Source organism: Vombatus ursinus, unplaced genomic scaffold (assembly GCF_900497805.2).
Source record: "Vombatus ursinus unplaced genomic scaffold, bare-nosed wombat genome assembly UNPS02011369.1, whole genome shotgun sequence".
NCBI classification, from domain to species: Eukaryota; Metazoa; Chordata; class Mammalia; order Diprotodontia; family Vombatidae; genus Vombatus; species Vombatus ursinus.
The window spans coordinates 6629916-6652061 of NW_020951147.1; the positions used below are offsets into that span (position 1 = coordinate 6629916).

Genomic DNA, 22146 nt, shown 5'->3' on the forward strand with positions numbered 1-22146 from the left:
GAGCGCGCGCGCAGCGGCGGCGGCTCCCCGGGCGCAGCCCTCTTTGGCGCCGCGCCGCTTCTGCCGGGCACAGGCACCCGGGCCGGCCGGCGTGCGGACCTGGGCAGCCTCTGCCCCTCTGGCCATGGCGGCCAAGGTGGACCTCAACACCTCCACCGACTGGAAGGAGGCCAAAGGTAAGGGCGACCCCGGCCCCGCCCCTCGGTGACCCTCCCCTCGGCTCCCGGCCGCCCCCACTCCGTGCACTTTTCCCGGGTCGCCCCGGACTGCCGCCGCCGCCGCCGCCGCTCGCTCCGGCTCGGAGTCGGGCACCCGAGACGGGGAGCCCCCTCCCCGCGCACGCACGCGGAGGCGCGAGCGCCCCCTCTCCACGGGGCACCCCGGAGCTTGAGCCGTCCCGGGCTCTGCCGGACTGGAGTGGGGGGGCAGCAGGGAGCGCCCCTCCCCGCCCGGCGCTCCTGTGCTCCTGTGCACGAGCCCCACGCTGCGCTTCGGGACTCGCGGGGGTGAGGCTGCAGGACCGTGCACTGAAGGCAGCGAGCCCCACGGCGCGCGCCTGCCTGGGAGCGGGGATCCCCCCACCCCCCCACCCAGACGCAGCCCCTGCTCGCAGAGTCGTGCGCCTCTGGTGTCCCTGGCCCGCTTTGCTCGATGCGGGAATGGGTCGGAGGAGGACCCAGGGACCCGGGTCCTCTCTTACCTGTGTAACTTTGAGCGAGGCACTTCACCTGTAGCACCCGCAGTTTGGACCCCCTGGCCCTTCTGACTGCACCTGTGACTCTCTGATGATTTCCTCTCCTCCCCTTGCCGTTAGAGAGGGGGAAACTGAGGCTAACCAGCAGAGCCAGGCCTGGTTTGAAATCCCAGCCCTGCCCCTTAGTAAATGAAGGGTGACTTCAGCCCCGACTCTGTGATTCCTGGGCCCCCTAAGCCCTTCACTTTGGAGATCAGGGCTCTTAATGCCTGAACTCCTCCTAAGCTAACATCTTTATCTCTCTATGTGTGTATGTACTGTACGTATGTATGTACCTGCGTATCTTTAGAGCCATAAGGGTTGCTGCTAACGTCCCAGGAGAAGAGAGCTTTGGATTTGGGGGTGCAGGCCCTAGGTTTGAGAACCAACTCTGCCCACTGGCTAACCTGGGAAATGTACTGACCCTTTTGGCTCTGCACTTATTTTTTATTTTTTTGCCTGCCTATAAAATAATCTCTCTCCGAGGTTCCTTCTGTTTCTGACCTCCTGGGAACTGAAAGTCCATTTTTGCGTTCAAGGGAATTCATTTCTCATGGTGGAGTTTTAGGAAGGCTGGCAGAGTGTGTGTGTGTGTGTGTGTGTGTGTGTGTGTGTGTGTCTGTGTGTGTGTGTGTGTGTGTGTGTGTGTGTGTCTGTGTGTGTGTGTGTGGACCATTCTTTGGATAAGGCCAGCCCTGTCCCCTCCCTCAGACTTCTCCCTTCTCCCCTGGATTCTGCCCTTCAGATGGCCAGCGCTCTCTGGCCCTGCCCCTCTGGTTCTTGACCAGCCTGGCAAGCTGCCCTATCTCTCCCTCTGTCCTTGGACTGACTCCCTTTCCTGGGACACAGATAGGGAGGGAGAGGCTGGGGTCAGCTTGTCCCTGGCTGCTGTCCCAGTATGGAGAGGGAGGCAGCCTGGTGAGGTGGGAAGTCTCTCCCCAAACTCCGGTCTCGCATCACCGACTCCCTCCTGGACATCTTGAACTGGACGTCTTGTGATCGTCTCAGACTCAGCATGTCCCAGACCCACCTCCTCTTTCTCCCCAGACCCTCCCCTCTCTGACCTTTGCTATTCCCATGCCCAGAGCACCCTCCTTCCAGCCACCCAGGATTAAGCTTGACTCCTCACCACCGGCCCCTCACTAACTCTCATCTCTCCTGTCTCCATGAATCTTTCCCGTGCATCCACTCACAGCCACCACCCTAGTTCTGGCTCCTTTCCCCCATGCCTGGAGACTACAGTCATGTCCTAATTCATCTCTCTGCCTCAGGTCTCTCTGTACCCTAAAGCACAGGTCTGGCCCCTGGCTCCCCATCACCTCCCCCTCTGACACTTACAAGCCCTTCCCAGCCTGCCCTGGGCCTGCTGTGGCCCTGCCTTTGTGTGGATATTCACCCTTCCCTCCCCTCCGTGGTGTGGCTGCCTGGGTGTCCTCACCTGTACCAGCATGCTGAGTAGGGTTATGCATGTCCCCTCCACCTGGGCTGTGTTCCTTCCTAACCACCTGGTATTCATGTTAGAGATCTAATACGTGGCCACTTGGGCCTGATATGGTTCGTGTACCCTGCTAGAACTTAAGCTTCTTGAAGGCAGGGGTGGTTTCACCGTTGTCTTTGAGTCTGGAGTGTTTAGCACAGTGTGGCCACATAGTAAGCTCTCAGTGAATGCGATTGAAAAGGCCTCAAATCTGGAGCCAAATTCTGGTGTTTGTGCCTCACTGGTCCTTGACTTCCTTGTCTGTGAAGCCAGAGGTTTGGCTGGATGGCCTTGAGGGTTCCTTCTGGCTTCAGGTCTGTGATTCTCCAGACAGAGAGGCCGGGGGGGTGGACTGCACAGAGCTGGCCTTAGGGTTGGGAAGAGCTGACCCTGGCACTGACTGACTGTGTGACCTTGGGCGCGCGTGCGCGCACACACACACACACACACACACCCCCTTCAGGCATCAGTTTTCCCATCTACAAAATTGGCATAAGAGTGCCTACCTCATAAGGCTGTTGGACTTAAGTCAATCATAGGATCGACCAGTGGGCAGGGACCTCAAGAAAAGGGAGGCCCACAAAAGTACAGTGAGCTGCCCAAGGTCACACTGTCAGGAAGGAGCAGAGCCTGGCTCCATATACAGCTCTGCCCAGAGCTTTTGCAGACCTCAAGAGTGCCTGTCAGCGATGAGGTCGCTGGGGTAGAGCACTTGGCCTGAAAAAGCCCGTACTGGGGTCACTCTGCTTGGGGGAGGGGCTCTCATCTGTGTGATGGGGCAGGGGTTACTATGATTGCCTCCTCTCTGGGATCACAAAGCCCCTGGCTTTTTCTTTTCTTTCCTCTTTTTTTCCTCCCTTTTTCCTTCCTTCTTTTTTTCCTTCCTCCTCCTTCTCTCTCTCTTTTCTCTCCCTCCCTCTTTCTCTTCTTTTTCTCTTTTTCTTTCTCCTGCTCCTTTTTTTCTTCCTCACTTCCTTTTTTCTTTTGTTTCTCTTCCTTCTTTCTCTTTTTCTCTCTCCCTCTCCTTTTTTCCTTCCTTACTTTTTTCTTTTTTTCTCTCTTCCTTCTTTCTTTCTTTTTTTCTCTCCCTCTCCTTTTTTCCTTCCTCACTTCCTTTTTTTAAAATTTCTCTCTCTTCTTTTTCTCCTTCTCCTTTTTTCTCTCTTCCTTTTTCTTTTCTTTATTTCTTTCTCTCTTCTTTCTCTTTCTTTTTCTCCTTTTGTTCCTTCCTCACTTCCTTTTTTCTTTTTTTATTTTTTCTCTCTTCTTTCTTTCTTTTTCTCTCTCCCTCTCCTTTTTTTCCTTCCTCACTTCCTTTTTTCTTTTATTTCTTTCTCTTCCTTCCTTCTTTCTTTTTCTCTCTCCCTCTCCTTTTTTTCCTTCCTCGCTTCCTTTTTTCTTTTATTTCTCTCTCTTCTTTTTCTCCTCCTTTTTCCTCTCACTTTCTTTTTTTTCTTTCTTTCTCTCTTCTTTCTCTTTCTTTTTCTCCTTTTGTGCCTTCCTCACTTCCTTTTTTCTTTATTTTTTTCTCTCTTCCTTTCTTTTTCTCTCTCCCTCTCCTTTTTTCCCTTCCTTGCTTCCTTTTTTCTTTCCTTTATTTCTTTCTCTCTTCTTTTTCTCCTTCTCCTTTTTTCCCTCCCTCACTTCCTTTTTTCTTTTATTTCTTTCTCTTCCTTCTTTCTCTCTTTTTCCCTCTCCTTTTTTTCCTCCCTCACTTCCTTTTTCTTTTATTTCTTTCTCTCTTCCTTCTTTCTCTCTTTCTTTTTCTCTCCCTCTCTCTTTCCCTCCCTTCCCCACAGTTATTTCTGTAAGCAGACTAAGCCACCTGTCACTCACTTAGTATTTGCTGGCAGGGGCTGGAGATGCAACGAGACAGGTGGTGGGGCTGTTGGCCCAAAGAGCACGTGGGGCTTTTGGTTTCCCAGAACTTCGGGCATCACGTCCCCTGTTTTTTCTCGTTTTTTCTCTGTGCAGTTTTGCCCTTGTATTCAGTTTGCAGAGAAATAATAATAAGTAACAGAATAGTGACTGATAATTGTGAGGCACTCAGCACAGTATCTGACACATAGTAAGTGCCGTAGAAATGTTGGTTATTATTAGCTATATTTAAATAGCATCTTCCTATGTTATTTATATAGCACCAAATGTTATTTCATTGGATTCTTATAAAAACCCTGAAGAGAAAACTGAGGCAAACAGGGTGCAGTGACATACCCAGGGTCACACGGCTGGGACCTGTCTGAGGTCACATTTGAACTCGGGTCTCCCTGACTGCAGGCCCAGCGCTCTCTCCAGTGCGCCACCTAGCCACCTCATATCTTAGCATCATAGCTGTGGAGCTGGAAGCCTCCGAGGTCATCTGGCCTGTCTTTTCATGTTACAGATGAGTAAACCAAGGCCTCCGTGGGTTAGTTGAGTGACCTGAGCAGAGGGCGGGGCCTACCTGTTGTCCACACCTGTAGTTCAGACGGTGTGGTGGGTGTTTTTGTTTTTTGGTCTGGGGGGGTTTTATACCATGCATGGCAGAGTGCTGCCCCCCGCCCCCCACTCTTGCACAAGCTCCTCATGCACATCAGCACCGTCTGTCCAGGATACAGGTCCTGGTGGACCCTCCGTCCGACTGTCCACACCATCAGGCATTCTTCATCCGCTTGGCCTTCCGTGTGTGGATGGCTAGCTCAGATTGTTCCGAGGGCTCACAAAGCGCACTTAGGAGACTCACCGTCTCAGCTCAGCGGACGTGGTGCTAGCCGTCGGAGAGTTTGTTTTTTGGACTAAACCAGGATACAGCAGCATGGGACAGAACGTAAGCTCTCTGAGGACAGGGACTGTTTGATTTTTGTATATCCCCAGCATCGGGCACGTAGCAGACCCTTCAGAAGGGGAATTGCCTGGAGCCCTCAGAGCTTATGTAGCCTGTTTGTGAATCCAGGTCTGGGGGCTGGGAGGGCCAGCTCTCTCTCTCCTATTCCACACCGTCAGGTGCCAGAGGTACAGACGGTCCCTGCCTTCCAGGGGCTTCCAGTCTGGTCTGTTGGCCGAGGCCTTCTGCATCAGGGGCCCGTCGTAGGGCTGTGAAACGTGGAACACTCCTGCCCTCATAGGGCGAAGACCCCTCCTAGAGGGAGTGGAGGTGTGTGTGGGCAGGCTGCAGCCTGTGGCCAGGAGCACCCTTCAGAGGAGAATTGGGCGAAGAAAACAGCATCTCTCTCCCAAAGTCTCAGCACCCATGCTTTCAACAGCACTTCTGACTTCTGACCCTCCCACCAGCCCTTGGAGGGAGGTGCTATTATTATGCCCATTTTATGGGTGAGGAAACTGAGTCAGGCAGAGCTGAAGTGACCTGCCCAAGATCACACAGCTAGTAAGTGACTGAGGCTGGATTTGAACTCAGGTCTTCCTGACTCCAGGCCTGCTCTCTGCACCTCGTGGCGTCACCTAGCTGCCTCCACGGGAAGACGTGGCTCAGAGTCTTCCCGGCATGAGCCAGTTGGGCTCATGGGCTGCAATTGGTGCCACTGGAGGGAATATCCACTCGAGGGGGTCATAGATCCATTTTAGTTTCTGTATCGGGCCATGTGCACAGTAGATGCTCGATAAAGTGCTGGTGGCGTCCCGTTTCTACCAGTCATCCTTCCTCACTGCTGAAGGACCTCAAGCGCTGCTTGCTGTCTCTCTGTTTTAACACTTGAGGCAGAAACTCCGTCGGCCCACCCTGGTTATAGCTTTGGTCCTGGGGTGCAGTCAGTGGATGGGCCTGTGATGCCATCCCAATGTAGAGGGGGAGCCCCAGGGAGAGAGGAGACCCCAGAGGCCGGCCCCCCGCCGCCTGCCCGGCCATGGGGGCCTAGAGGGGAGGAGGGTTAATGCGCTTGTCACTTAGCTCTGAGTCTGTCTTTGGGGAGGGATGCTCATTTATCAGCTCCATAGGTGTCAGACCTGGTCCTTTTCTTTAGGAAAAAGAGATGTCTTATAAACAGCATCAAAACCAGCATAATCAGCAGAGGGTTGGAAACAAACCCCAGTGCTCATTGTTTGGGGCGGGGCTGAATAAATGGCGGTGCTCCAGGGCCGTGTGAGGGAGCTGGACCACGGTCAGGGTCTCCGGCCTGGATGGTTCTCACAGCCAAGGGCGGCCCAGAAGGGGAGGAAACGCATTCCCTCCCTTCCTTTAGGTGGATGTGGGGGGCTGCGGGTGTGGAGTGGGGCATATTCCTTCTAATTCCTTTCCTTTTGTTACAAGGGGGAGGAGGAAAAATATATTTAGAAATGAAGGTCAAGATATCGTTGACAATGGAAAAAAGTTAAATGATATTTATCCCATGATAACGGACATGTCATCTCTGGTGCCTTCAGTCAGTCAGTCAGCATCTATGAAGCACCTACTATGTGCCAGGGGCTCTGCTAAGGACTAGGGATTATGTCTGTTCTCTTACTTGAGCATTTCCAGGAGCTGGGGAAGAAGGTTCTGGTATAATCCTCATTTTATAGATGGGGAAACTGAGACACAAAAACCTCTGAGACCACTCAGTGAATGAGGAAGGATTTGAACCCAGGTCTTTTTTGAAACCAGCTCCAGTGTGCTACAGGCGCGCCCCTGCTTCTCCGTGGGATGTCATTCAAGAAATATGGAGTGGTCCGCCTCTCCCCTCCCCTCTCTGAACTGAGCACTTCTTAAAACAGATCACTTAATTCCCGTTTTTATGGTCAGCCTCCGGCCTGAGGGCCCGTCAGCAGTTGGGAAGCCCCTTCGGAGGTCAGGCTCGCTCATCAAAATTTATAGTAACATCTCTTTATGCCACCTGTTTCACTGAACTCTGAAATGCCCCATTCTCTCAGGATAAAAAGCAGAGATGTCTGTAGGACATCTTTTACGGAGCTGCCCTCTGAGGCCCCAGGCCCAGCAGCGTCGTGCGGGGAGCGGAGCCCTGGGCGCTCTCCACTGACCACCCTGGGGAGGAAAGGCCACCAGCCGGCGGTCAGTGGCTTGGGTGCCCTCTGAGGAGTGCTTTGCCAACCCTGGGCGGTACGAGGGGAAGGGGACCTCGGGTCCTCGGAGGGCGAGCCCTGCCTGAGGCTCGGCGGTAACCAGCTGATGGGGACCCTGGTCATGGCCGCCCGTGACCGCCTGCTGGGCTGAGCCCAGGTCATCCGTTATTAATAGCCAGCAGGATCCCGTGGTCTTTGAAGGAGGATGCAGAGAAGCGACGGGCCTTTCCAGCGGCCCGTCAGTGTCAGAAGTGGGATTCGAACTCAGGTCGTCCTGCCTTGTGCCCCCTCCTCTGTGTGGCCTCCCTCTGTTAGGACGGGGGCTCTGGTCTCAATAGGAGTCGGCGCTTTTTTCCTCATTGTTCCTTCAACTCCCCCCCTGGGACCCCGCCTTTTCTGCTAGAAGTCGGGAGGCCCGGCCTTGCTCCCGACTCTGTCCTCGAGTAGCTGGGGGGCCTTAGATGGTCCCTCCCTCTGTCTGTCATCTCTGAAATGAGAGGCTGGACCTGGCCCCCTCCGAGGCCCTCCCAGTGCTGAGATTCTGTGGGCTCTGTGCCCAAGGCTGCCGGGACTCAAACCTAGGTCCCCTGACACCCCTCCACCAAGGAGATGCCAAAAGCATCCTCATTCGCCAAGGGACAGAGGGGTGGCTCAGTAGGGAGCGCTGGCAACCCTGGGCCTTTCAAAGGAAGATTTTTTTATTTAATCTAGTCCTGGGGTTTCATCAGTATGAGAGGGCGGCTGTTGTTATCATAGGATTTGAATGAGAGAGGACCTTAGAGATGACCAGCGCCCACATTTTACAGATGAGGAAACTGAGGCACCGAAAGGTTACACTCCCGCTGAGGAAGTCTCTTTACCAGTGCAGATCAGCACCTTCTCTGTGACTTATAACTTTAGAGTGAGGGAAACGGGAAAACCTGGGTTCATATCCTGCCTCTTAGACACCTAGTATCTGGGTGACCCTGGGCAAGGCCCTTGACTTATTTTTTGTAAATTTTTTTATTCGTGTTGAACTTAAATACAAAATGGAGAAAGGAGGAAAAAAAGAACATTTCCATGTGCATGGCAGAACACGAGAGGATTCAATAAATTTCCATTTCAAGAAAACCTATATAATAAATACCAGACGTGGTTTTCAAAGCCGCTTGACTTTTCTTTGCTTCGTGGTAGGTTTTCTTTGGTTCTCTGCTGTGCACTTTTTACTTTATTTTTCCCCTCCCTTCCCTCCCCAAGAAAGCTGCAGTTAAACATGGATATGTATTCATACGTAGGTACCTGTAAACATACACGTATATACACATATGCACGCATACACACACGGATGTAAGACTGTGCTGTGCGTGTTTCTCCTTGGGATCTGTTTCATCTTCCTCCAGTGGTCTGAGTCTTTCTCTGAACCAGCCCACTCGTTATGTCCTGCACCACAGCGGAGTTCCAGCCCAGTCACACTCTATCTGAGAGATTGTCTATGAAGGTCCCCCTCCCCCCAATTTTCTGCTTTCCTTCTGTTCTTGACTACCTTGGTTTTATTTACACAAGAAAATTTAAATTTAAAATAATCAAAATGATCTGCTTTACCCTCCAGCAGTACCCTCACCTTACAGTGTAGTTGAAGGTCTGATACTGTTGAATCTCCTTGCTTTCCACTTTTCCCCTGGTTTCTTTGAAATTTCTGACCTTTTATTCTTCCAGATGAACTTTGTTATTATTTTCTAACTCAGTAAGGTAATTTTTTAGTAATTTATTTGGGATGGCATTGAATTAGGTAAAATTGTCATTTTTTTATTACACATTTTTTATTATACACTTTCTATTACACATTTTCTTATTACACACTTCTTAGCCTCAGTTTCCTCATCTGTAAAATGACTATAGAAATAAGGGCAGCTATCTCCCAGGGTCATGGAGAGGATTAAATGAGATAGCTTATGTGAACCTTAAAACACTAGGTAAGTACTGGATGGTCTAACAACTAATAGTAATTATTATAAAGTATTAGTTATTATATTTATCGGGGAGCTGGGTGGCACAGCAAATAGAGTGTTGGGCCTGGAGTCAGGAAGACTCATCTTCTCGAGTTCAAATCCAGCCTCGGACACTTCCTAACGATGTGACCCTGGGCAAGTCAGTTTTAACCCTGTTAGCCTCAGTTTCCTATCTGTAAAATGAGCTGGAGAAGGAAAAGGCAAACTGCTCCAGTATCTTTGCCAAGAAAACCCCACACGGGGTCACAGAGAGTCAGACACGACTGAAAAAAACGGCTGAACAACAATTATAGTTATTATCATTAGCCTGTGGTTCATGAGTTTTGCTTTTATAAATAGTTTGATGACTGTATTTTATTGTAATCGTTTAATGTTTACCGTGCCTCCAAAAGCCTCGTTCTGAAGAGGGGTCCATAGACTTTACCAGACCGCCACGGGGATCCAGGACACCTCTGCCTTTGGGAATGGTCTGAGGTTAAGTGACCCAGACCGGGCTGGTCGGAGGCAGGCCAGGTTCTCCACCGGGAGGCCAACCTTTATCTCCTAAGCCTGTGAGCTGAGCCGCCTCTCAGAAGAAAGAGAAGTTTTGGGAACCCTGACATTAAGGGGACTAGTTAGTCAGCCAGCATTCGCATGAAGCACCTACTGTGTGCCAGGGAAAGTGAGAGGTCCGCGGCAGTAATAGAATGTTGAGCGCCCAGACACGAGGATTCTGAAGTCAAGCCCCAGTTTGGCCAAACTCTGTGTCTCCTCCAGATGAAGGGGCCCACCAGTGCTGCGGATGGGGGGCCGGGAGAGAGGGGAGGCGGGAGATGGGCAGGGAAGAGGCTGTTTCCTTTTCAAGGAGTCAGGTTGGGGGGACAGAGCTGTGGTGGGCCGAAGCGTCTCCCACCTGTATTCATACCCAGCGTTTTAAACGTGCGCGTATGTTCATATACTTGTGTAAATACATTCATCTCCATTTGTGCACTGTATGTGTGTTTTTACAAATAGACCTTGGAATACTGCTGTAAGGAAAACCGAAGGCTTGGACTGGAGGGTCTCTGAGACCCCTTTCCAGTTCTCCACTTGTGCGTCTGTCGGCCACCTCGCTTGACCTTTGCAAATCGCTTCATCTCCACGAGCCTCAGTTTCCCTGTCTGTAAAACAAGGGGGTTGGACTCCTTGGCCGCTGAGGCCACCGTCCCCTCCAGCGCTATGCGCCTGCAGTCTTATCTTCGACAGGCCATAATTTAATTATCTCATTAGTTAAGCATAGACTCCCCCCTATGCTTTGCCTGGGAGACGCGGGGCCTGGCATGGCCTCTAGGTGGTGCGGTTGAGCCGTCTATCTTGGCCGCTCCGGCCCACCTGCCCAGATCCCGGAACAGCGGCCCTCAGAGCTGCCATCCCGGCCCCCTGGCCCGGCTCCCGGCCCCCTGGCCCGGCTCCCGGCCTGGCTCCTGGCCCTCGCTGCCAGGAACGATCTCCCCCCTTCAGCAGCATGTCGGAACGAGTCACCGGAGGGCACGAGGAAAGGCCTGGGGGCGGGGAAGTGGGCAGTCGGGAGAGATTCATTTGCGTTCAGAGTGTCGGGGCAGTGTCCCAAGACATTGGGATGTAGATCCAGAGCCAGCTGGGACCCTGGGGGGCTTTATTTTACAGATAGGGAAACCGAGGCATATCAGGTTCCCAGGGGAAAGACTAAAGTATCGGTCAGATGAGGTGCTGGTGGTTGGGCGAGGGACCCACGTGGCATCCCCTTCCTGGACGCCAGGCCCCTGCTGAGGAAGGAGTGGACGTGAGCGTAGGACCTTAAAAACCTCCTAGTCCGGCCCCCTCCTTTTACACATGAGGAAACCGAGTCGCAGAAAGGGCAGCACCTTCACAGAGACAGCGTTCGGACCCGGATCCCTGGTTCTCTCTATGCTGTGGGAGTGGGGACGTCCACCCCGGTGCTGCCTGTTTCTCATTTCATCCCTTCCCCCTTCCTGGCAGCGAGCTGGCATTGCGGCTCTGGCTGGGTGACCCTGGGCAAGTCGCTGAACCCGTGGGCCTCGGTTTCTTCATCTGTACAATGGGGATGCTAGTAGCCCCTAGCTCCCAGAGCCGTTGTGAAGCCCCAACGAGTGAATGGGACGTAAAGTTCTGGTCTTGTTATTGTTTTTACCCTGAATTCTCCTTGGCCGTCCTCTCCTGCAGCTTTTTTGAAGGGCCTGAGTGACAAGCAGAGGGAGGAGCATTATTTCTGCCGAGACTTTGTCAAGCTGAAGAAGATCCCGACGTGGAAGGACATGGCCAAAGGTACGAGGGCCCCAGCCGGGGCCGGCGGCGGGAGGAGGAAGCCGGGAACCCCCTTGAGTTAGCGGCTGCAGCCCGCCACTCGTGTGATCCTCAGAAGCGTTTATTAAATGCCTGCGAGGTGCTAGGCGTCGTGCTGTGCGCTCGGGATAGGGCTGGGCCCGGGCCTGGGATCCCATTGGGATAGGTGCGGAAACTCCCTTTCCCAGTGCACGTTGCCATCCTTTTCTGCAGCGTATAGCGAGGAGTGTTTAAGGCATGGGCAGGTGAAGTCGTTTGCCCAGGGTCGCACCCTAAGTGCCAGCGTGGTGCCAGGCACGCTGGTGGGCACCGGGGATAAGGGCAAAGAGGACTCCGTACAGATTGCTCCTTCATCAGTCTAACGGGGGTGGCCAGATGTCCGTTTGTAGCTCTTCGTAGCTGAATGAACAAAAGTGGGCACGGGGTGGTTTGGGAGGGAGGCACTAGAAGAAGATGGCGCCCGGCAGAATCAGCGAGGCATGGGGAGGAGGGTGGACATTCCGGGCACCTGGGAATGTCCTGTCTGCATCAGAGGTGGGACGTGTGCTCAGCCCTGCCCAGCTCCAAGGCCCGGGACACAGGGTGGGAAAGGCATCGAGCCCTGGCCTCCGGGTGCTTATGCTGTACTGGGGTGGGCAACGTGGCGGGAGCATGCCAGGCACTGTACGGGGTGAGAGGCGTCAGAGCCGCCCATGACTCTGTTTCAGGGGCTACCGCTAAGGAGGAGGAGCCCCAGTACAAGAAGGACAAGGCCCTGAATGAGAAGATCTCCCTCTTCCGCGGAGACATCACCAAGCTGGAGGTGGACGCCATCGTGAATGCAGGTGAGTGCCCGGGTCATGGGGCACAGGGCTGGGGAGGATTGTTGCGCCTCGTCTAATGCGTGTCTCGGTGCCAGCCCCCTGGCACTTGCTGCCTGGCTCCGGTCCAGGCCCAGGCCCAGGCCCATCCTTGAGCGTTGGCCAGAGGAGGGGTCCCCTCTGCTCCAGATCCTCCATGGCCGTGTTAGGGATGTAAGGATGCCTGCATCGTGTAAGCCAGAGGGGAAAAGCAGAGCCGGCAGCCCCTGCCAGGAGGGGAAGCCGGTGTTGGGGCTGTCTCGGACCTCCCGGGGGACGTCCTCCTTTTCTCGTCTGACCCATCTCCCCAGGGCCCACCCTGGTTTTTCCTGCAGACATTTCGCTCAGCCCAGGCAGCGTTCAGGCCGCACGTTCAGAGTCCTGGGGCATCGTTAGGGCAGGTTTCCAGATGCCTGGTGAGACGAGGTGTTGGTGACCGAGTGGTGGGCCCTCTTTTCTTCAACTGGGGAGGGACACCGTGTTGGGCGTGGACAAGGGGCAGATGTGCCAGCGCCTTCCTGGCCCCCAGGTGCCTGCCAGCGAGAGGGGGCACCTCTGGTGTCAGCGGCCGGCCAGGCAGCTCTTGGCTAGCATGAGGGGCAGGGGAGCTGGGAGAGCTCGTGACGTGCCCCAGTTTGAGGGCAGAACAAAGGGAAGAGAAAGGAGGGCAGGGATGGCCTTACTGGGCACCGCACTGTGGGGACTGCCCCCTGCTGTGCCCAGCTGGGGGTCTGTGATGCCACTTCACAGGACAAGGAGGGGTCCCTGCTCTCCCAAGCCCTGTCTGAACAGTCTCACCTCTGCATCTTACCTGGGGCTTCAAGGCCAGCAGGTCTGATCCCCATGCTGGCCGGGGAGGCCGAGGGCGTGAGCTTCTCTGGGCTCTCACAGGGAGGATGCGCCCAGAGGCGATAGAGCCAGGCTTGGCCTTCTTGGAGGCTGTGGTCGAGCCCGCTGCCTATTGATTGGCTGGGGAGGCTGCGAAGGTGGGCATCAGGTCATCAGAGGAGCCACGTGTGGCCGCCAGCTCAGAGGAGCCACGTGTGGCCGTGTGGGCGCCCCTGCAGCTCGTGGTGGGGCCGCGCCTCTGGCCGCTGCTGCCAGGGACCTGTCGAGGCTTGGGGGTGGGGGGAGGCTGTGCTCGCCAGCCCTCGGCCCGTGTGATGGATGTCCCCTCCTAAGTGCCTTCCCTGCGCCAGATGAGGCATCATAAAATTGGATGCTGTTCCTTCGCCCGCTAATGGGCTCTGTCCTCACCTCTTTTTATGGCGGACTTCTTCCTCCCTGCTTTCTGGGGCTGCTTGCCAGGCAGCTCATGGCTGTGAAGCGGCTGCCCACCTGCCCTTTTAGCGGCTGCGTTCCTAGGGGGCCGCGGGGCTGGGAGGAGCATTGGAGACATCGAGGCCAACCCCCTCCTTTTACGAGGAGGAAACTGAGGCCGGGGCAGTGGGGATCTTGCCTCAGCTCACTCAGGTACTAAACATCAGGGGTGGAATTTGAACCCGGGTCCTCTGACTTCAGGCACTGCCATAGACCCCAAGAGGCTGTGAAGAATGATGGAGTTGAGTCATAGGTTCTGGGTTCAAATGTTATCTCTGCCTACTTACTCCTTGCGTAACCTTGAGCAAGTGACTGCCTCCTTGGGCCTCAGTTTCCTCATCTGTAAAATGAGGACCTTGGACTATTTGGCCTCTGAAAGGCCTTCCAGCTCTGAGTCTCTGACTGTTGTAATGGGTCCAGTTTCGACGCCTCCTCCCCCCCCAGTCATTTCAAGCCATTTAGCTTGTTTCTCTCTCGGGGCCTCCCTCTTTCTCCTGAGGGGTGCTGGTCATTACCAGACCAAGCTTGCTTGAGTTGGGAAGCAAGTTGGGGTCAGAAATCCCAGGGGAATGAGGGTCGAACTAGATGGGTGAGGGGCCCTCTGACTGGATCCACGGCTTCCGGAGCCTCCTGGTCCTAGGCGGAGCCCTCCGTCGGGCCCAGGGACCAGCCTCGGGTTCTCTCCGGTCCCTGGAGCTGGCTCAAGGCCACAGTCCGGGTCAGCCCCTCGCCCCGCCTCCCAGCAGGGGGCACCAGCCATCGGCGCTGCTGGCGGCCTCATTAGCTCCCCAGCCAATAAATCAGCCTGTTTATTAGTGGAATAAAAGTCTTAAGTAACAGGGGCTTTTGCCAGAGCTCCATAAATCTGACTCTGTGCCTCATGAAACCCATATGTGCTTAATTCATATGTAAAGTTTCAAGCAGGAATATCACACGCTTGCCCATTAAATTCTATTTGACTTGGTGGCATTCATGAGCCATGAATAATTGGCCTCTCCGTGTTCACGGACTGAACCGTGATGGCCAGAAAGAGAAAAGGGAAAAGGAAAAGGTACACAGGACAGCTATCGCCGAGCGCTCGGGTTTTTAAAGTGAGGCGGCGGGTCTAGGGTTTTGGCTTGGCGGCCTGCAGGGAATGACCGCGGTTTCCCGAAGGGCCTCGCAGTTCTCGTCATCTCGTCAGGGGCTGCTGGGCCGCAGAGGCTGCAGAGCCCCCACCCTACCCCTGACCTCCCAGGCCCCCGAGTCCTCTGCCGTCAGTCCCTTGTGCTGTGGGTTTCTAGCCCATTACAGAGTCCCAAAGCTGAGGATGGGGTAGGCAGGGAAGAGCAGGGCGGAGACATTCAGGAAGGGCTAGGAATGGGTGCTGAATGCCCTTTCTTTTCTTAGCTTCAAGGTAATTGATCCACTTTTGATATAGCAGGTCCTCCCTCAAACCCCCGAACACCTCCCCTCCTACCTCAGGTAGGTTCCCTCCACCAACAGGGTAGAAATGTGCCCATTTCCCTGAAGCTCTTCCAATACTTGTTAAGCTCCTTTTTTGTCAGCATCTAACCATGCAGAAATAGAACTTAGCAATTTGGAAGGACGGATAATTCGCAGGGCTATTAAACTCCTAAGAAAGTCCCACAAAGTGAGGTTCCCCGACAGAAGTCGGTCTGTCCACGGGCAGCAGGCCAGAAGAGAGCGAGGTTGTCTCGAACCTTGACCCGTGTAACGGACCAGGGTCTTCTAGTTGCTCTGACTCAGACCGTTGGTCTGGCCTGTGTCTGTTATTCTCCTGGTTCTGCCTTTTCCCCTCTGCATCAGTTCATCGAAATCTCCTGTGCTTTCTCCAGAGTAAGGTCCTCGGCCGGTCATCTGCGTGGGCACCTAGCGCGGTGCCTTTCTCCTTCCCGATGCTCAGGGGACTTTGACTGTCCTGCCGTTCCCCCTCTGTCGGGGTGCCCTGGTTTTCTTGGCTTCTCTTCAGTTCCAGAGCAGAGAAGGGGTGGCAAGGAGGCTGCCTCCGGCCTATGTCCTTGGCTGTTCGTCTGCCACACTGGTGCCTATCTAAGCCCGTGCTGAGGTCAGGTCCCTCCTGACCCCCTTCCTCTCTCTCTCCCCCTACCTCCTGGGTCCCTGGCACTGAGCTCCATCTGTTCTTGGCTCCTCTTCCATCAGCCTGGAAGCCCTCCCTTGGGAGCGGGCTGTATACTGGCCTGCCTTTGTACCCCAGGCCAGGTGTGGGGCTTTGCCCACGTAGGTGGTTAATGACTGCTTGGTCTGTATGAACATCTCTCTAGCACCTCCTATGTGCCAGGCAGTGTGCTAAGCACAGTCCTTAGAGGTGGGTGCCATTAGTATTCTCATTTTACAGTTAGGAAAATGGAGGCTGGAGGCCTGGGCCTGGATGGACGGGTGTGGGGATCACTGTATGATTGGGGAAAGGGAGGAAGGATGGGGGACCCTGACAGGTTTGCCCGGGTGGATCAGAAGGGATCCGCAATCGGGGAACGTGGGCCAGCTGGTTCTTTCGGGGCTGGAGCAGGCAGAGACTGAGCTAGAGACCCCTCTCTTCCTGTAGCCCCCTCCTTGCTCCAGAAGGCCATGGTCCCCTGAAGGAGTTCAGCTCTGCCCATGATAGCCTGTATCTGGGCTTCCGGAGCGTCGTGGGCTCCCACCATCTGTGCTGGACATGGCTCGTGACTGCTGGGGCATACAAAATCGGTCTTAATTAAATTAAGCTGCCAAGTTGATTAGATAAGAGGGGAAAGCCCAGCGCGGGCCCCTAAGTTTGAGGAAGAGGTGTTGCTCGAGGAGGGTGCAGGGGAGCTCTTGGCTGCCTGAACTTGGCTTGGGAACAGGTAGCTCCCGACACGCACAGGGCCGTGCCTGGCCATTGCTGACCCGGTGCTGTCCGTCACCTTGTCCAGCTGGGGGTCTGGGCACAGGAAGTCCTCCTTGGGCATTTCAAAGTCATTTAGCCTTCATTTCCCCCGCTCCGTTCTTTGCTGTGACCTTGGACAGATCACTTATTCTCCCTGGGCTTCTGGTTTCCAGTTTCTAAAATGATTGTCCTGTCTTTTGCTGGGCTTGCCACCCCAAGCTAGGGCCAGAGATCATTTTCTAGGCTGTTAGACCGTAGAGGAATGGCTCAGGCAGCCTGGTGGAGTTGGATAAACATTAGACTTGGAGCCACAAAACCTGGGTTCAAATCCCAGCTCTGATCCTTAGCCTTTCCAGGCCTCAGTTTCCTCATCTGTAAAATGAGAGAGCTGGACGAGGTGGTCATTCGAGGCCCCTTTAGAGCTCTGACTTGCCAGGAGTCCCACAGCTGGTGGTAAGGGTGGGATTTGAACTTGGGTCTTCCTGATTCAAGCTGCTTCAGGATGTTGCCTGGAGGAAACTGAGGCCCAGAAAGGGTACCTGTCAGGTGGCAAGGCCCATAAAAGGCCCCGTTAAATAGCTTTTGCTTGGCCCGCAGGGTGAGCTTTTTTTTTTCTTTTTGGCTAGGCAATGGGGTTAAGTGACTTGCCCAGGGTCACACAGCTAGTGAGTTGCAGGGTGAGCTTTTAGAAGCATCATTTGAAGGGGCACTTGGAGCACAGAAACTCTCTTTGACATCATCGCTCAAACAGAAGCCTTCCATTCACTCTCCACCCTGCCTTCTGCTCCTCAGGCTGGGCTCCCCAGGACTCAGCCTGCTGAGAAAGAGGAGTAATCAGGCTCAGGGGGAGGCGCTCCCTCTCCTGCAACTGTGGGGACCGTCGTGCCATCGGGGTGGGGGTCATAGATCAGTGACGGAGGGGCCCGAGAGCCCCGCTTATTGTGACAAGAGCGGCAGGGAAGGCAGGCGCGCCGAGGGCCAAGCCTCGTGTGAGGTGTTCTGGCGCTAAGCTGTCCCCGTAAATCGTTTCATCTGTCATTCCCGATCTGAATTTGTTTGCTGAGGCTTGCCACTAGCGGGGCCGGGGAACATCTTTCCATCAGGTGGGTGGGGGTAGCTGCTCCTGCCAGAGCTCAGCTGGGAGCCAGGGGCCCGCGGCTCAGCAGGAGTTTGTGAGGCCGAGAGAACTAGTTAGCAAAGCAAGGCATGGTGCATGGTGGCAGCCAGTCTTCTGCCTTGGAAGATGGGGCAAGCCCCATGGCCCAGGGCACATGGTGGCTAAAGGAAGAGGTGCTGTCACTCTTCCTGGAGGACAAGGGCATGGGTGGATTTCCATCTGTACGGTTGGAGCGGATACTCACATCACTGAGATCCTGATCCATAATAGTGTTGGGGTACAGATGTGAAGGGGAAGAGGGAGGGAAGGAAGGGGAAAGACAGAGAGAGATACAGAGAGAGAGAGAGAGAGAGAGAGGAAGGGAGAGAGAGAGAAAGAGAGAGAGAGACTGACTCCTTATCCTTGCCTTTTTTTCCTGAAATATTTAGCCACTGGGGTGCCTGGCAACCCTCCTTGTTATGTCCTCCTCATCAAAAATAAACCACCCTGCGCGAGGACAAGAGAAAGAGTAGTCCGTGGACAGTGGATGCCCCTTAGGAGGTAGTTAGTTTTCCATCGGAATCTGCAGGTGGAGGTCCGGGGACAGTTTGTCAGGGAAGTGCCCTAGAGGAGTCATGTTGAGGTTTGGGTCAGACAGGCCTGAGATTCGGCTCTTCCGATTGGGTGACAGACAAGGATGAGTGGTTGTTAGTGTCCCGTTTGGGTGGTCTGAGATCTTGGCTGCTGTGCTTTCTTCCCTAAGGTAGTCTGGGTGAGAGTTTCCGTGCTAGCAGTTTGCCTTCCATTGTACAAATGAATGAGTGCATGTGACTGAATGAGTGGGCCTGCTCTTGTCCAGGGTGCCTGCCTGTGAGGGGGGAAGCATCGTGTGATGGAGAGAGGACTGAACTTGACGCCAGGAGACTCCAAAGGCCTGGCTCTGAGTCCTGACTTTTTTATGTACTAGCTGTGTGATCGTGGGCAGGTCCCACCTGGGTCTCATTATCGGTCTCATTATCCTCTAAAATTAGAGAGTTGGAGAACATGATCCTTAAAGAGCCTGGGCCTACTCTAAATCATACTGTTTTCTTTTCTCCCCTTTCAATCAATCAATTAAGGATTTATTTAGTGTCTGCCGTGTTCCAGGCACTGTGCTGGGTGCTAGGGATATACTGATAAAAGGAAAACTGTCTCTGCCTTCAGGGAGCTATTTGCCTTTTGGAAACAGAGCTTCCTTTAAAGGCTGGCTTAGATGCTGTTTCTTCCAGGAAGCCTGCCACGTTGAGAACAATCTAAACTTCACAAGGTACTTTTTCTGTGCCTCACTAATGGGCTTTGACACTTTATTGGCCCCATTATCTCAACAGTTCAGTTCAACACAGGATACTTAGTAAGGACGTACAGCGTGCCAGGCCACGTGCTAGATTATAGGGTCACGAAAAAAAAATGAAGCAGTCCAGCCTGCCCTCAAGGAGCTTCCATTTTGATCTGTGTGAATACTCCTTCCACTGGTGCAGATCGCAGCCTTTCTGCACCATGTAATTCTTGCCCCGTGTCTTTTCTCTAGGTCTTTGAATACTCTCTGGGTACCACCAGTAGAGCACCTGGGGGGCTCTCTGCCAGCCCTCGTTCTTGGTGTACGGCCAGCCTTTATCAATGGCACGTGTCCTGATTGACATCCGTTGTGCAAAGCCGGGTTACTGAAGGGCTGAATCTTTGCAGACCCCTTGGGTCACCCATGATTTGGAGTCCTGATTCAGAGCTGTCTAGCATCTCTTGGAGAATAATGAGGTTGTATCTCTCAACTGTAGTTGAAAGATTGGCTGATCTGTCCGTCTTGAGAATAGATGTGGAGACTGGTAAGAATGCTTTGAAGAGGATATGGCCCGGTTCGCTGGTAACCAGGAGGAAGGGCTTTGAGTGCCAAACAGAGGGTTTTATGTTTGATCTAGGCGGGGATAGGGAACCCAATAAGGGGATGGTATGGTTGGACCTGGGCTTTTGGAAGATCCTTTCAGTGGCTGAGTGGAGAGTGGACTGGGGTGGGGAGAGGCTTGAGGTGGGCAGATCCGTCCCAGGCTGGTACACTAGTCCAGGCGTGAGGGATGAGGGTCTGCACCGGGGTGGTAGCGTCAGAGGAGAGGAGAGCTGCTGCAGAGGTGAAATCCGCAGGCCTTGGCGCCATCTCGGATGTGGGGGTGGTGGTGAGAAAGAGTGAGGAGTGCAGGCTGACTCCTGGGTTGGGGGCCTGAGGGGCTGGTGACCTCTGGGGAGGGATCGGGGAAAGAGAATGAGCTCCACTTTGGACAGGTGGGTTTACGATGTCTACTGGACATCCATTTCCAGATGCCAGAAAGGCGATTGGAGATGCAAGATTGGAGGTCAGCAGGGAGGTTAAGTAGATTTGGGAGTCATCAGTGGAGAGACGGTAATTAAATCCTCGGGAGCTGATGAGCTCACCCGGTGACGTCATGGAGTAGGAGGAGAGGCGAAGGCCCAGGTCAGAGCCCTGGCAGAGGAGGGGTCCGGGATCAGACAGGTTCCGCGGCCCCTTCCATCTGGGGTCTGTGTTGCTGTGGTCTCCCCCAAGTTCTCCATCCTTTAGGGGATGGGCTTTTCTTTTCCTTATAGCAGTGGACAGAGAGAGCTGAGCTTGGAGTCCCGGGACCTGAGTTCAAATCCAGGCCTGGCCACTTTTTGCCTGTATGACCTTGGATGAGTCACTCTGCTTCTCTCTGGGCCTCTCTAAAGGAGGGGGTTGTCTTGATGGCTTCAAAGTTCCCTTTCTGAGCTAGAGCAGGATCCTGTCGAGGAAGATTCGAGGCGGGAGAGTTTGGACGTCCAGTCTCCTTCTCCTGCCTCACCCCGATGGTTGAATTCCCCTCCCCCCCCCCCGACAGCAACCAGAGCTTTCGGACTCGTGCGTCTCTGGTTTTCAATTAGTGGGAGAAAATTAAATTGAGCGAGCGCGAAAAGGGGCTAGGCCTGGTTCGGGATGACGTCATGCCGCTCCTTCCAGAGTTGGTGCGGGCAGAGAGGCTCCCCCCCGCCCCGGCATCATTGTTGGAGCCTGAAGTCACCCCGGGCATCGTTCTGGGCGCGCTGGCTGAAGCTGCAGTGTGAGGAGCGTCAGCCCGAGAGCCCCTCCTTAGCCATGAAGTGCGGGGGTGACCGAGGGAACTTCCAGTCACCAGGCCGGATTTAGCAAGCTCCCCCCTCTGTGCCAGGCACTGAGCTTCTTACCGGGGATACAGAGAGGCCAGTGAATCCTTCTGTCAGGAGAGACGTTGTGTCCAAATAGAATTACGTGCAGTGACCGGAGATGGTCTGGAGATTCCCAGATGAGGAAATGCCCTCCACCAGTGGGAAGGGGAAAAGCATTTATGTAGCACCTACTTATTTCATTTGATCCTCACAGCAGCCCTGCAAGGAAACTGAGGCAGGCAGAGATTAAATGACTTGCCCAAGGTCATCGCCCTGAGCCTCAGTTTCCTAATCTGCAGAGTGGGGGTAACAGTGCTTGTGGTCCTTTCTTTCTAGGGTCGTGGTGGTCACGTGGGCTGGTCTCTGTGAAGTGTCTTGCAAACCTTCCTGCCGTGGCAGTGGCAGTTCTTACAGAGTCTGAGCAGCCCCCCTGGGGGTGGAATGGGTCGGCATCTCTTGACTCTTGGGTTGTTATGGAAGGACTGGCTTGGCAGAGGATTCGGAGGATGTAGATTTGGGAAACATCCCCTCCCCTTCTGGGCTGGCAGGGGTGACATCAGCCTTCCCCCTCCCTGGGGGTGTAATTCAAGACAGAATTCAGCCTGGTCTGCCCGTTCCGGGCAGGGTGGGGCGAGGCTGGGCTGTGTCTGGCATTTCTGGCTTTCTGAAGGGAAGGGGAGTACCCATGGGACTGGGGCAGGCCGGGGAGGCTGAGGAAGGATGACAGACTGCCTGTAACCGGACTGTTCCTGGGAGGAGGCTGGAGCGCTCAGCTTTCACCCTGTCTCGGCTCGGCTGGGCTCTTGTCTCTGGCAGTCTGAGCACGAGGCCTCCCATCCCGTGGGTTTCCAGGCCCCCTCCCTCCATCTTCTCTTCCCTCCTCTCCAGTGGGGCCCCTCAGGTGTTTCAGAAACTCACCTCAGGGCTTCATTTATCTGTCTACCTATCCATCCATCCATCCTTCCACCCCCCCTTTTGTCTGTCTATCTATTCATCCATCCCTCTCTATTTATCTATCTCTCCATCCACCTCTCTCTCTCCATCCATCCCTCGCTATCTATCCATCCATCTCTCCATCTGTCTCTCTATATCTATCCATCCATCCATTCACCCACCTCTCTCTCCATCCCCCTCTCTTCATCTATCTCTCTCCCCCTCTCTATCCATCCCTCTCTATCTATCCATCCATCTCACCAGACACCTCTCTATATCTATCCATCCATCCCTCTCTATTGGTCTATCTATTCACCCATCCATCCCCCTATCTGTATATCTCTTTATCCATCCATCCATCCACCTCTCTTTCTCCATCCATCTCTCTCCCTCTCTT

The 22146-nt window shown here is 54.2% G+C and overlaps 1 protein-coding gene across 1 annotated transcript in view; it reads left to right on the forward strand.

Moving 5' to 3' along the window:
* Positions 1–63: 63 nt before the first annotated feature.
* MACROD1 (mono-ADP ribosylhydrolase 1) overlaps positions 64–22146 on the forward strand; it is a 208649-nt gene continuing 186566 nt past the window's right edge. The window contains exons 1-3 of the mRNA XM_027855993.1: positions 64–176; positions 11369–11470; positions 12196–12312. Coding sequence (XP_027711794.1) covers positions 125–176; positions 11369–11470; positions 12196–12312 — 271 coding nt within the window. The 5' untranslated portion in view covers positions 64–124. The remainder of the gene's footprint in view (positions 177–11368; positions 11471–12195; positions 12313–22146) is intronic.